Raw genomic sequence first — 14,363 nt, 5'->3', positions numbered from 1 at the left:
CTGCGGGACCATTCAGAAAGCACAGCGCGGCTGATGGTTTTCCTTAGTTAAGATTGAAGAATTGGCTTGGGTGTGGACATCGCTGGATCCCTGGACAGATACGTTCCCTTATATTAAAAGTCAGTAGCTACAGTTTTTGTACCTGCTGACTTTTAAATTTTGGCGGGGAGCCTAACGCTCCTTTTTAAATAATACTTTTGGTGGGCCGACCCCTTCACACATTATAGACCTAACTGTATGTGTATGAAGGTACAATTTATGTAATATTTATATAGATTACAGAAGCACATTAAAAGACACCCAGTAAAAATAATTTGCTATTATTGTGGTGTGGACCACACATCCCCAAGAATGCATAAAGGTAATTCTGGAATAAGACACATAGGCCCTGGTTCGTATGCTGCTATAGTATTTTAGGCATCTTAATGTGTGCTAAAGTGGCCTCTTATCCATCATTATTTTATTTCCTTTTAGCACACCTTAAACATTTTTTAGCAGCTTGATGAATCAGGGGCATAGATTTCTGTAACAATCAATATAATCGCCTTTCTCATTTTTGCTCTACAGGTTTCTTGTAGAATTTAATCTATGCAGTTGGTGGAATTCAGGACATTCTGTGAAAGGTGAGCAATTCAGGTGGATTTACTATCCGCATTCAATGCAACGACACTATGTTGAAGAATTAGGTTCATATCAATCTGTTTAAAAGTTTATTCATCATGATTCATGAGATGAAACCCAGTATAGAATAGTTGTTGTGTCATTTATAAAAATGCAAGTGTCTGATTTGTTAAAGTTTCACTTTCTGCCAGATTGTTATTTTACTGCTTAGTTGTATGTTCCAGATTGTTTTCTGTGTGTCCTAGCGGTGACCATCGTTTTACAGTGCAGTAAAATGCCAGTCACTGCACATTTTGTGAATTGGCCCTAAAGGTAACATACAGATTATATTAACCCAAAAACAAAAATGTCATGTATTGCAGCTTATCAGTTTTTAGATGTGGTGGCTGCACACGTTTTCTTTTTTCATTTGTTTTCCCTTTTATTTTCACCTGCTCTGTCTTCATCGACCTAGGACACTTCTTGTCCTAAGGTGAAAAAGTTTCCTAACTGTACTGCAGCATTGTCTGCCCAGGCTGTTCTTCTAATTTTATTACAACCCCCCTCCTTATCTCTATTATATAGAATTACATTGCTGTTCCCCATTGTAGTTCCCCGGACATGAACCTGTATAGTTAATATTAATAATATTGTTTGAGATAACATGAAGTTACAAGTTACACTTCTGGCAAGATCAGTAATCTGTACAGCAAATTTACAAAAAAACAGCCTGATAAAAGAAAAGGTATGCAGCTATCAAATCTTAGTAAGCTGCAAATGGTTACAACTTTGCTTTATGATATCCTTTATGTGCTACTTAAAGCTTGAATCAGGCCATATAGCTTAACCTCCCTGGCGGTATGATTATGTCAGGAATTACATACCAAAAGCGGTACAATTGTTTTCATGGAAATTTGGCGTTATGTATTATAGACCTACAATTCTTAGTAATTACTGACTTAAACCTGACCAAAACAAGACTCTAGTAGACATCCCAGATGTGATAAATTTGAAACACAAACACGTGAATTATAATCGAATCAATAATATTATTTTATTATTTAATATATAATATATATAATAAAATTATATTATTGATTAGATTATAATTCATGCATTATATATAGATATATGTGTGTGTATATATATATATATATATATATATATATATATATATATACATATATATATATATATATATATATATATATATATATATATATATATATACATATATATATATATATATATATATATATGCATACATATATATATATATATATATATATATATATATACATATATATATGCATACATATATATATATATATATATGCATATATATATATATATATGCATATATATATATATATATATATATATAATATAAAATGTGTTTTGTGTTTTGTGCAACGTTTTTTTTTTTTTTTGAATTTCCCTCCCTAGTTCCGCTCCCATGCAGCATTGCTGCTGCAGGGAACGGAACTAGGAAGTGATCATACCGACGGAGGGACGGAGGAGCGGCGGGACTCTCGGCTGGCAGTCACAGCAATGAGAGATCCTCGCTGGATCGCCAGGATAAGGTAAGAGAACACCGCTGCGCTCTCTGCAATCCACCCCGAGCGTGACTCGGGGTTACCGCTCCTGATATGAAGAAACAACCCAGAGTCACGCTCGGGATTACCGCTAAGGGGGTTAAAGAGCAACTTCAGCCAATTATAAATTTGCTATTTTACACATAGTATAAGGAGTATAGTCACCTTTGTGTCTGACACTAATCAGCATACAACTGGAGGAATGCTTCTGTAAATGCCTATTTTACATACAAAGCCTATATCCCATAACCATTGCTAAGTTATAAATATACAGTATCTCACAAAAGTGAGTACACCTCTCACATTTTTGTAAATATTTTATTATATCTTTTCATGTGACAACACAAAGAAATTACACTTTGCTACAATGTAAAGTAGTGAGTGTACAACTTGTATAACAGTGTAAATTTGCTGTCCCCTCAAAATAACACACAGCCAGTAATGTCTAAACCGCTGGCAAAAGTGAGTACACCCCTAAGTGGAAATGTCCAAATTGGGCCAAAAGTGTTAGAATTTTGTGTGGCCATCATTATTTTCCAGCACTGCCTCTTGGGCATGGAGTTCACCAGAGCTTCACAGGTTGCCACTGGAGTCCTATTCCACTCCTCCATGGTGACATCACGGAGCTGGTGAATGTTAGATACCTTGCGCCCCTCCACCTTCCGTGTGAGGATGCCCCACAGATGCTCAAAAGGGTTTCGGTCTGAAGACATGCTTGGCCAGTCCATCACCTTTACCCTCAGCTTCTTTAGCAAGGCAGTGGTCATTTTGGGGGTGTGTTTGGGGTCGTTATCATGTTGGAATACTGCCCTTCAGCCCTGTCTCAGAAGGGAAGGGATCATGCTCTGGTTTAGTATGTCACAGAACATGTTGGCATTCATGGTTCCCTCAATGAACTATAGATCCCCAGTGCTGGCAGCACTCATGCAGCCCCAGACCATGACACTCCCACCGCCATGCTTGACTGTAGGCAAGACACACACTTTACACCATCTGAACCAAATACATTTATTTTGGTCTCATCAGACCACAGGACATGGTTCCGGTAATCCATGTCCTTAGTCTGCTTGTCTTCAGCAAACTGTTTGCAGGCTTTCTTGTGCATCATCTTTAGAAAAGGCTTCCTTCTGGGACAACAGTCATGGAGATCAATTTGATGCAGTGTGCGGTGTATGGTCTGAGCACTGACAGGCTGACCCCCCACCCTTTCAACCTCTGCAGAAATGCTGGCAGCACTCATACGTCTATTTCTACAAAGACAACCTCTGGATATGACGCTGAGCATGTGCGCTCAACTTCTTTGGTTGACCATGGTGAGGCCTGTTCTGAGTGGAATGTGTCCTGTTAAACCACTTTATGGTCTTGGTCAACACGCTGCACCTCAGTTTCAGGGTCTCGGCACACTTCTTATAGCCTAGGCCATCTTTATGTAGCAGGATTTCCAGGCATTGGGCCTGATGAGGGTCTGCCATTGTTACCAGAAACGCCAGCAGCCCCTTTAAGCTGAATACCCAAGTGTGAGATTGGAATCAAAGACCAGTCCGGCATCTTTGGTTTGTTTTGTTTATTTGATATTGGGGATGGGAGAAGGGAATGAGTGGGATACTCCTCTGGCTCAACTAGGAGCAAATAGGACACTTTGAAGAAAAATGGCTTTCAGCGCTGTATTGATGCTGGCCGGATGCCGACCAACGCTTGCTGGCACGTGAAAAACACTGACTTTCTGAACTGTACTCGAACTTGACTTCTGACACTCTGGTTAGCTCAAAAGTCCCGAACACTGCTCCCTCCAGTCCTTGCTGACTGAGGTAGCCTCTGTATACTGCTTCTGCAACTCTCAACACTGCACACTGCACTCTGTACACTTTAACACTTTAGGGCCCAACCGCTGGCGCCTCCTCTGTACTTCAGGGTCCTCTCACTAGGCACCCCTCTACACTTCAGGGTCCTCTCACTAGGCACCCCCTCTACACTTCAGGGTCCTCTTACTAGGCATCCCCTCTACTCTTGCTCCTGCACCGGCTAGCTAGCTCCTGTATCCCCACGACCTTCACCAGAGTGGTCCCCTCTCTCTCTAGGCAGACCCCCAGGGGGCAGTTTGCAGTACTCATGAACTGGGAATGCTTTCCTGAAACTGGACACCTCTCTCTCCGCTGGTCCCCCGTACTGGATCCTCTCTGAAGCTCAACTCAGCCTTCTGTCCCCTCTTACTAGGCAAGCCGCCTGGGACACCCAATTACTCTGACAGGAGGAGAGACAGCCGTACACTCCCTCCTGGGACTCTGCTTCCCGCCAAAGACACTGTGTCATGTGCTCCCCTCAAACCTTTACCCACTCCCAGAATGCTGTGTGGCAGAATCTGAATTTCTGGGGTAGATACCGGCCTGAGTGTGCCATTGGCTGGGTTTCCTCCACTGCCCAATGAGAACCCTCTCATGGAGCACAGTGGGGAGACTCCCCAGTCTCAACAGCCACACCTGGAAGACATGACAGCCCAGCTGAAAATCATGGCCCTGCTGTTAGGCAGCCAAGGCCCACTATGCTTTACCTAGCACCTACCCTGTAGGGTGCCATATCTATGTAGAGCAACAAATCTTTTTTTCAGATCCTCAGAGAGTTGAATGTTGAATTTCCAGTGACCAATATGAGAGAGTGAGAGCGATAACACCAAATTTAACACACCTGCTCCCCATTCACACCTGAGACCTTGTATCACATGACACCGGGGAGGGAAAATGGCTAATTGGGCCCAATTTGGACATTTTCACTTAGGGGGTGTACTCACTTTTCTTGCCAGCGGTTTAGACATTAATGGCTGTGTGTTGAGTAATTATGAGGGGACAGCAAATTTACACTGTTATAAAAGCTGTACACTCACTACTTTACATTGTAGCAAAGTGTAATTTCTTCAATGTTGTCACATGAAAAGATATAAAAAAATATTTACCAAAATGTGAGGGTTTTACTCACTTTTGTGAGATACTGTATTTTCTAGTCCAGATACTATATAGAGAGTTTATTATATATATACGTTACACCTCCCAAAAGTTTTTTTAATTCTGTTAAGCATCTCTTCTAACTTACATATCCTTGCCATACTGCATTGCCAGGAAGGTGACAACTTTATTTCATGGTTTACCCTTGCGGCTACCTGTGTCACCTTTCCAGGCCTCAAGCCTGCTTAGAGCATTAGCATGAATTCATGTCACCTTTGTCAAATGAGCAGGGACCAAGGTGACCCAAGAAGCAAAAGGGCCTGTTTCAATTAAGTTTTGAATTTCCATACAAATCTTTAGGAATGCTAAACCCACTTGAAGTGGGTCACACGCAGGTCAGAAGAAGCAAAAACTGCGGGTTTAATGTACCTATTAATTATGAATGATCTCAGAAGTTTATTACACTGATGTCAAACTAAAATCATTGACACAAGCCCAAGGCCCATTGTCACAAGTCTTATAGCTGCCCCAGGAAGCAGCAGAATGATCTTCCTAGTTGTGTTGTATGCCTGAGATAAAAGTCCAGCTTTGGCCGTGACAATGTCAACGAGAGGGGCAGCAGCAAGACTGGCAAGAAGAGCAACTTCGGGGAACTGGTCATTAAAACCAGAATCTGCAAGGATGAGGAAAATATGGATTAGGGTAAGTAGTTTTGTCTCATTCCCTAGACCAGTTATGGTTGCAATGACAACAAAACCACCCTTCTTGCCAGTCTTGTTGCCACCTCTCTTGCTGGGGTCATGACGATCACAGCTCACCCTGCATTGATGATGTAGGAGTATCCCCCCAAATTCCAGCACTGGTGAGAAGAGGACTGAAGCGCCAGCTGCCTCAGGACCACAGGTTAACCATATTTATGAATTTCGTTACTTCCCAAAGATTGGCTTTACGTTCTTTTACTTTTTAAGTTTGTAGCAGTTGGATTGCTCTTAAAGGCATACAGATCCAATGCCCATTTCTAACACAATGTTTCTACACAATTAGGAGAAAGGAACATGTGCAATTAATAAGTTTGTGAATAAAATATAGGGAGAAGAATGGCAGACCACCCCACTTGAAAACAGGAGTTTGTGTGGTCCAGTGTAGAACCAGCTGTCTAGCTGCAGTCCCTGAGGCCAACTGTTCTACAATAAAGTTTATTTTGTCATACCTCCTCCATCAGAGTGGCTGTGATTTCCATAATAAATGGAAAATACTTTGTCTGGATATGTTGATAGAGAAAAATACGTGTTTGTTCTTCTAAGTGAAAACCAACCTTCACTAATTCCTTTTCCTCCATCTCAGAGTTGCTACATAGGTATGAAGCCAAGGATTCTAAAAAGTTAGTTCTTGAGCAATAAATATAGAACAGATGGACAGGAAAAATTAAACAGAAAAACAAGTTAGACAGCCTTAATAGCAACAATTTGATGATTTTGTAACATGCACCTGCATTCCTAAAAATCAGATATTAACATCAATGTGGAATGTGCCTTTATAGGAATCTTACAGTGGAACAAATGCTTTGACTTATTAAAATATACCTCTATCCAAATTTTTTTTTTTTAATTTTTGGTAAAGTGGGGAAGGGTAAGATGCTTTGTCAGGTTATTTTATTGCTTTTGTTCCCACTTGGAACATGTTAGCTTACTACCCGCCCCCGTGGCACCAATGGTATTGCTGTGAGCAAAACTTCCTATGACCCATCTCTCAAGAACATTCTCCATATATGACTATGGAGAATAAACTAGGAGGCAAAACAAGCGATATCAGACATCAATAGAAAAATCACCAAAATAATTTTCCCTAGGAGCTGCGCAAAGGCATACATTTTTTTAAAGCAGCCACAGCCTTGGTAGTCTGTACCATGCAAGTAATTTGTAAGCATTGATTCTTGCTCTCTGTGTGGAAGAAATGGTCTCTCTGCAGAGACATGACATGCTCCCTACTAAGTCAGAGCAGCAGGAGGCATGGATTTTGCTGATGCGGAGCTATTGATATGACATAGCAGGGGGAGTGTTTAACCTCTGAAAATAGCCCACTGCTTCAACACAACAAGGAGGCGGTAAGTGTCATAGCAAAATTAGAACTTGGTTTCGGTCAGGCACTCAGAAAGTATTGAAGCCATCAGATTAGCATGACAGCCAGGCAACTAACACTGGGTCTACAACAATAGCCTCTATATTTTGTCCCATGACAGGTCTTCTTTTAGCAAAATTTGGATAGAAATACTACTAATTGGATTTCTTGCAGTGGCTGCACGTGTGCCCTCAAAATTAGGTTTGGTAACCCTGTGGGAGGTGGTAGTATGCAGTGATAGTATGATATTATTTTATAACCTGGTGCTTGGATAATCTCTATATACACAGAACAAAAATATTACCAAAGGAGCACAGGGTGGTAAAGGAAAGAAGTTAATTACAATTTAGGCCCCATCCTTTTATTTCATTGATACTGTATGTCATAGGCTTATTTCTTCTTCTTCTTCTTATGAAGTCTGACATTGACATTTTTTTTCAGCTCAAAGGCTGAAGCAGACCCTGGAGCCCTGCGACACAGAGTATCCAGCATTTGTCTCTGAACGCACCATAAAGGAGACTACAGGCACCATAGCCTGCGATGACTGCTTCAAGTAAGCCTTTTCACCGAGAATACCCTTAAAAGCCGTATATTATATATATATATATATATTTTAATCAATAACACACCATCCCTTCTCATTACACAAGCCATTCCAAGGTCTGATTTAAATAATGTCTTCACTTAGGGGGTGATGTCACTCATTCCACTTCTAAATCTTCTACTTTTGTGAAGTTAGATGGAACAGCAAAAACCATGTACTGTGAATGTGGTCAACCTTGCGGCCTCGTAATATCAAGAACCTTTTCAACATACACATGTCATCTGGACAGAAAATTGCAGCAAATCCAAATGGTTACTTATACTAACATCATTCCAGAATGTCAGGGTGATTGCAATGAAATAGATACGGATCAATCAACTTTCTTGTTAATCCAAAGTATTCAGAGTCCTTAACTTACCTCAGTGCCCTTCTGCCCATTGGCTCCCTCCCATCGTACATTAAACATATGCTTATTACATACATAGAAACATCCTCTCTTGACCCCGTGGGCTCTCACAGGCTACTTCACTTTCTTTCCCGGTAACTCTAAGCCACTTAAGCAGATTGTATACAACTGCTTGATTCACTTCCTCTGTACTGTATGTTTCAATAAGCTACCTTTGTTAACTTGACACTGCACCATCTGGTGACCCACCTGAAAATTCTGCCAAGGCAGCATCACCCGTAAAATGGTCTTTTATGGAGGTGTTTGGTTTTAAAGTGGGAGGCTCAAAAAACACGTTCATAGTTTTGCTCGTCTATTCACCCATTTTCACTGTTTATAAGAGGTTTATGTTATGGAGTTGTGTTTATTCAAGTTTTTAGACTCTCAAGTTGATTTATTTTGACTTTTATGAAAATCAAAATGATTTAACCCCTTTCTACACCTGGTTGTCTGTCTCCAACATGCCACCTTTTGGTGAAATTATTCAATAAGACCGCAAAAAGAACATATCTGAAGTATGAAATGTAGTAACTCAATGAGTTTTATATTTTCTGAAGTCAGATCAGGAGCATCAAAAGACAGGTTTGTGATCACCAGGCACCCCATCTGAGGCATTACAAAATAAAATGGTTTACAAACAGATGGTACTTTTAAGGTGCTAAATGGAAACAAAAAATCAGTTTAAAAACACTATTCGAAAACCAGGGCTTTTTATCTAAAAAGAAAAAGGTGCAGGAACTCAACCACTACCCCCCCCTCCCCCCCCAAAAAAACCCCTCCCCAAACAGGTTAAGATTTCACTAACAGTGGGAGGGTCTTAAAGAGGCATCAAATACCAGGAGTGCATTATGTACAGAGTGCAGAGTTCTGTGGGGTTACACACAGAGTGCAGAGTTCGGGGCTGTGCTATGTGCAGAGTTCAGGAGTGTGCTACATATACAGTGCAAACTTCAGTGGTGCGCTACACACGGAGTGCAGAGTTCAGTGTTCTTCCACAGCTGCTTAGCTCTGCAGTTATGTTGTATAGATCTTCAATTTGATGAACTTCATCAGGAAGACATACTACTAGTTTTGTTGCAGAGAACAAAATTGATCTGTTCCCTAGGTAAAATAACCTAACACAGTACACAAAAACACAGGCAAGGTACACAGTTAACCCTTTGATCGCCCTAGATGTTTAACTCCTTTCCAGCCCATGTCATTAGTACAGTGACAGTGCATATTTTTAGCACTGATCACTATATTAGTGTCACTGGTTCCTGTCAGTTAGTGTCCGATTGTCCACCCCACTATAAGTCTCTGATCGCCGCCATTACTAGTACATTAAAAACAAATATATAAAAATTCCATAAATATATCCCATGGTTTGTGGACACTATAATATTCACATTAAACCAATCAATATACACTTATTGGGATTTTTTTTTTTTACCAAAAACATGTACCAGAATACATATTAGCCAATTAAATTAATCTCTAAGAAATTAAATTTGTTAGATTTTTTATTGTATATGTTTTATAGAAGAAAGTATACAATTTTTTTTTTCAAAATTGTCAGTTTATTTTTGTTTATAGAGCAAAATATAAAAATTGCTGTGGTTATAAAATGCCACCAAAAGAAAGCTCTATTTGTGGGGGGAAAATGACATCAATTTTATTTGGGTACAGAGTTACATGACGCAGTGCCATATTCGCAAAATATTGCCTGGTCATGAAGGGGGGTAAATCTTCTGGAGGTCAAGTGGTAAAACTAGTGGAGTCATGGTGATCCACAAGAAACCAAAAAGAAAAATACCAATAGGGAGGACTTCCCAGTGAAGTGTATAAGTGATATTTTGCTTATTGAGACATGCCCCAAGAAGTATAAACTGATACCTTGTAATTATGCCTACAAGTACCCTTGAATCCAACTGCTCTGACCCCGATTAGTATTAACTTATTATTAATTAATTATAAATATATAACCATATTATTAATTATTAGTGAACTTTACCTTATTTAGTAATTCTGCATTGGTCATTAATAGACTTGTGAAAAGGGTAGGAGCTCCTAAGTTGGATACACAACCATTGATCGCTGTCAGTAGACAATTATTCCTGTTTACTATCCCTGTTTGCTTTTAGTGTTTACTAAGCTTTGCTGTGTAAAAATCTGACTTTTTAACCACTTTACCTCCAGAAGGTTTTACCCCCTTCATGACTAAAGCATTTTTTGCTATTCAGCACTGTGTTTCTTTAACTGACCATTGCTTGGGCATGCAACGCTGTACGCAAATTCAATTTATGTCATTTTTTCACACAAATTTTCACTTTTGGTGGTATTTCATCACCACTGGGTTTTCGACCCCTTGCTGAAGAAGTCACAGCCCTTAGCGCCGACATAACGCGTACAGGGGGGGCGGAGCCGTGCTGCGGACATCACTCCCTTTCCTCTCTCACTTGGAGACTTGTTTGTTTGCCTTGCCTGACTCCATTAAGTGTATTGTGAGTACCCTTTTCTTCAAATAAACGTTTGCTGATTGATTTATAGACAGAGAGCACTAGATTGTGTTTGTTTTCTGTCCTCATATTCATCCGGTTTTATGGATTTATGGGCTTCATGATCCTGGACTCGCCTGAGATATCATTTTGCTGGCTTTATATCACCCCTGCAGGGGACTGCTGTTTCTGACCCTGGGTGGCTCCTGGGTCAGATACTGAGGTGAGAGGCTGGTATATCTGGTGGCGGATCCTTATAATCACGGAGGTGTCTTTTGGAATGAATTGATCATGGCACTATTATTTGTTTTTTCACGTGGACTTTATAATACTTACCCTAAGGGGCTTATCTAGCACCATTATCACTTATTTGGATTTTATGGACTTTTTTCACATTTTTTTTTATTGTTGAACCATATTATCACATGTATTTATATATGATGTAGCGCAACACATTTACCTTGGATTTGTTTGCTTTTTTGTGTAGTGGGATCATAATTTAGTGTTTGCAGCTTTATCACAGATTTATTTTTGATATTGTACATTTATTGTGCTGATAGATCTTTACACTTTAAAGAAGAGAAGGGGTCCAAGAACGGAGCCTTGGGGAACCCCCACAGAAAGGGGCAATAGAGAGGAGGAGACAGAATTGTAGGTAACACTGAAGGAGTGCTGCGATAGGTAGGAGGAGAAATAAGATAAAGTAGAATCTTGGAGGCCAATTTTTCATGAGCTAAACTCAAAGATCTAAGACTTTTTACACATGTACACAAAAGGCCTATTTCTCTCAATTATTGTTCACAAATCTGTCTAAATCTGTGTTAGTGAGCACTTCACCTTTGACGAGATAATCCATCCACTTCACAGGGGTGGCATATCAAGATGCTGATTAGACAGCATGATTATTGCACAGGTGTGCCTTAGGCTGGCCACAATAATGGCCACACCTGTGAGGTGGATGGACAATCTCAGCAAAGGAGAAGTGCTCACTAACACAGATTTGGACAGATATGTGAACAATATTTAAGAGAAATAGGCCTTTCATGTAAATAGAAAAATTCTTAGATATTTGAGTTCAGCTCATGAAAAATGGGGGCAAAAACAAAAGTGTTGTGTTTAGAATTTTGTTCAATGTATATGACAAATTATTTACACAATGTGTTTCTATTATCAATGTGCAAGAAAAATTAATAGTAAAGTGCCAGAGATAATGGCTGATCGAATTATAGACCAGCTACTTTGATCCACAACAGACACCAAACAGTTAAACATTTATATTTTTAGTAAAAGTTCATTTTTTTTAAGTGGTTTTACGTTATGGAAGCCTTTCTTCCTTTATCGTGATTTCATGTGTGACCGGGATGTGCCTGAGTGGGCTCTAATGTGAGGAACCATACTGGGAACTAGGATTGTGGAGATTAACCCTTTGGTGTCTATTGTGGAGCACAGTAGCTGGTCAATAAATCAGCCATTATCTCTGGTGAGTCAGTTTGGTGTGGATGGTGAAGGATTCGCACTGGGTGTCATCTATAGCAATTAAAACAATTATTTTCAAGGTTTACCGTAGTTGTCTGGGACTTTTTTTCTTTGGATCACAAATTAACTTTAGTCGTTGATTAGACATTTATTTTTTGCACTTTCACACTTTTGTGCAACTTTAGCACTGTTTTTATTTGTACATTTGTACAGCATTTGCACTTTACTAGTAATTTTCCTTCAACATTGATAATAGAAACACATTGTGTATATCATTTGTTATATACTTTAACTAGATTTTTTATGATAGATATGTTTATGGTTGCACATGTTTATGATAAATTAAGATCACTTCCATTTACTTTAATTTATTTACATTTACACTACTGGTATCATTCATGATATTTTCCTTATTAATTGTTTTGGTGTATCACTGACACTATCCCACTGACATCCTAGGTACTGTAAACTTTTCTTATTCACACGGCGTGTATCTATAGAATGGGTTTTTGAACACTGTTGGTGTTGAACACAGCAGCTCAGGATTTATACATTGGGGCGGGCGTATGTATTATATACAAGATGGCTAAAGACTGAACTCGGAAAAAGAGTACCAGTAATGGAGGGCTGAGAGGACATCACAACAATGGTGGGGACCTCTTTACTAGTTAAAGGGAAAATCCAGTCAAAAATGACATTTACTATGTTAAATATCTTTATATTTGATAGTTTTCATTTTCTGGCTAGCTGCTTGTGTAGCTTAGAAAGTCTTATCTAAGCTGGACAATCAGCTTCTTCCTGTTCTTCACCGACAATGCTATCTCCCTTTATCTGAATTTGCTAAGCTGTCTTTTACTTCCTGAAAAGGTGGTCGGTCTTTCTTAGACAGGCATGCCTAGACCTGCCCACCCCTATCCCTCCTATCCTTCACAGAACATGATCTCCTGTCTTCATAGCCTCGTTTAGGCTTGCAGCTTCTCCTAAGAGAGAGAGGGGGAGAGAGAGAGAGAGGTCATGGGACTGGCACAATATGTGAAATAAATAAGGTACAAAGGAACATTTTTGGAAGTTTAGAAGGATACAGATGGATTTCTATTGCTCATTTCATGTGAGTATTGAGTTGTTGGCTCCGTTTCCACTAGTGCGACTTGTCACAGCCTATTGATTTGAATGGCACCCATTCCCATCGATGCAACTTTGAAAATCAGCAACTTTGAAAAGGTACCTTTGATACGACTTTGATCCAGAGAGTGTAAAGTTGGATCAAAGCTGCACTCAAAGTTGCACTCTAAATCGCAAAACTTAAGCGTCGCACTAGTGGAAACATAGCCACTAGGCTAGAGTGGGACTTTAGAGTGTGACTTTGATGTGACTTCGAGTGTCCAAAGTCGCATGACAAGTCACACTAGTGGAAACAGGGCTTTAGTCTACGTTTTCACAATTGCGATTTAGAATGCAACTTTGATCCAACTTTACACTCTCTCGATCAAAGTCACATCAAAAGTTAAATCAAAGTAGTTCAGGTACATTTTTAAAGTCGCTGATTTTCAAAGTCACATAGATGGAAATGGGTGCCATTGAAATCAATAGGCTGTGACCTGTCATACGACTTTGTGTGTCCAAAGTCACATGAAAAATTGCACTAGTGGAAACGTAGACTTAGTGTGGTTGCCTGTACTATGAATCAGTGTAGACTGTGAGCTGAGACCCCAGAGCACTTCCAGCTAAACTGACAGTCCCCCCCGTGTCCAACTTCCTTCTCTTATGGTAGTCTTCATTCAAAGCCTGGCACAGCTATACTGTACATGAGCCATGTACTTCAATTACATTTTTTGAGCATGTTTAGTATGCAGTGTCCACAACTCATCAATTAATATGCTAGCAAAACACATTTTTTTAATTACCTCTCAGATAATTATAATCATCTTATGTGAAAAAACACTTTGCACAGTGGACCATCTTTACTCAAACCTGTTGTGATTGCACTGGAAAATTTGTGGAAAATGGCTATATGAGTGTTTTTTGTGATTGTTTCAGTTGTATGCAATCACATTCTATAATAGATAGGAGCAGCTTGTAAACCAGCTTGTATCCAAATACTTTGGTTTTATTACATACTGTATGTTTCTGTTTCGGCATGAATCAGATAGGACATTTACTTCCAGTTAATCC

At 39.6% G+C, this 14,363-nt stretch overlaps 1 protein-coding gene across 4 annotated transcripts in view; it reads left to right on the top strand.

Annotated features, from left to right (window-relative positions):
• CACNA2D3 (calcium voltage-gated channel auxiliary subunit alpha2delta 3) overlaps positions 1-14,363 on the top strand; it is a 1,429,924-nt gene that overhangs the window by 1,366,966 nt on the left and 48,595 nt on the right. For all 4 annotated transcript variants that reach the window (XM_082265096.1, XM_082265095.1, XM_082265094.1 and 1 more), the window contains 2 exons: positions 568-623; positions 7,691-7,802. In XM_082265096.1, the coding sequence (XP_082121222.1) occupies positions 568-623; positions 7,691-7,802 (168 nt within the window). The remainder of the gene's footprint in view (positions 1-567; positions 624-7,690; positions 7,803-14,363) is intronic.

Source organism: Pelophylax lessonae (assembly GCF_965119305.1).
Source record: "Pelophylax lessonae genome assembly, chromosome: 8".
Lineage (NCBI taxonomy): Eukaryota > Metazoa > Chordata > Amphibia > Anura > Ranidae > Pelophylax > Pelophylax lessonae.
This window is presented reverse-complemented; position numbering and strand designations above follow the sequence as displayed.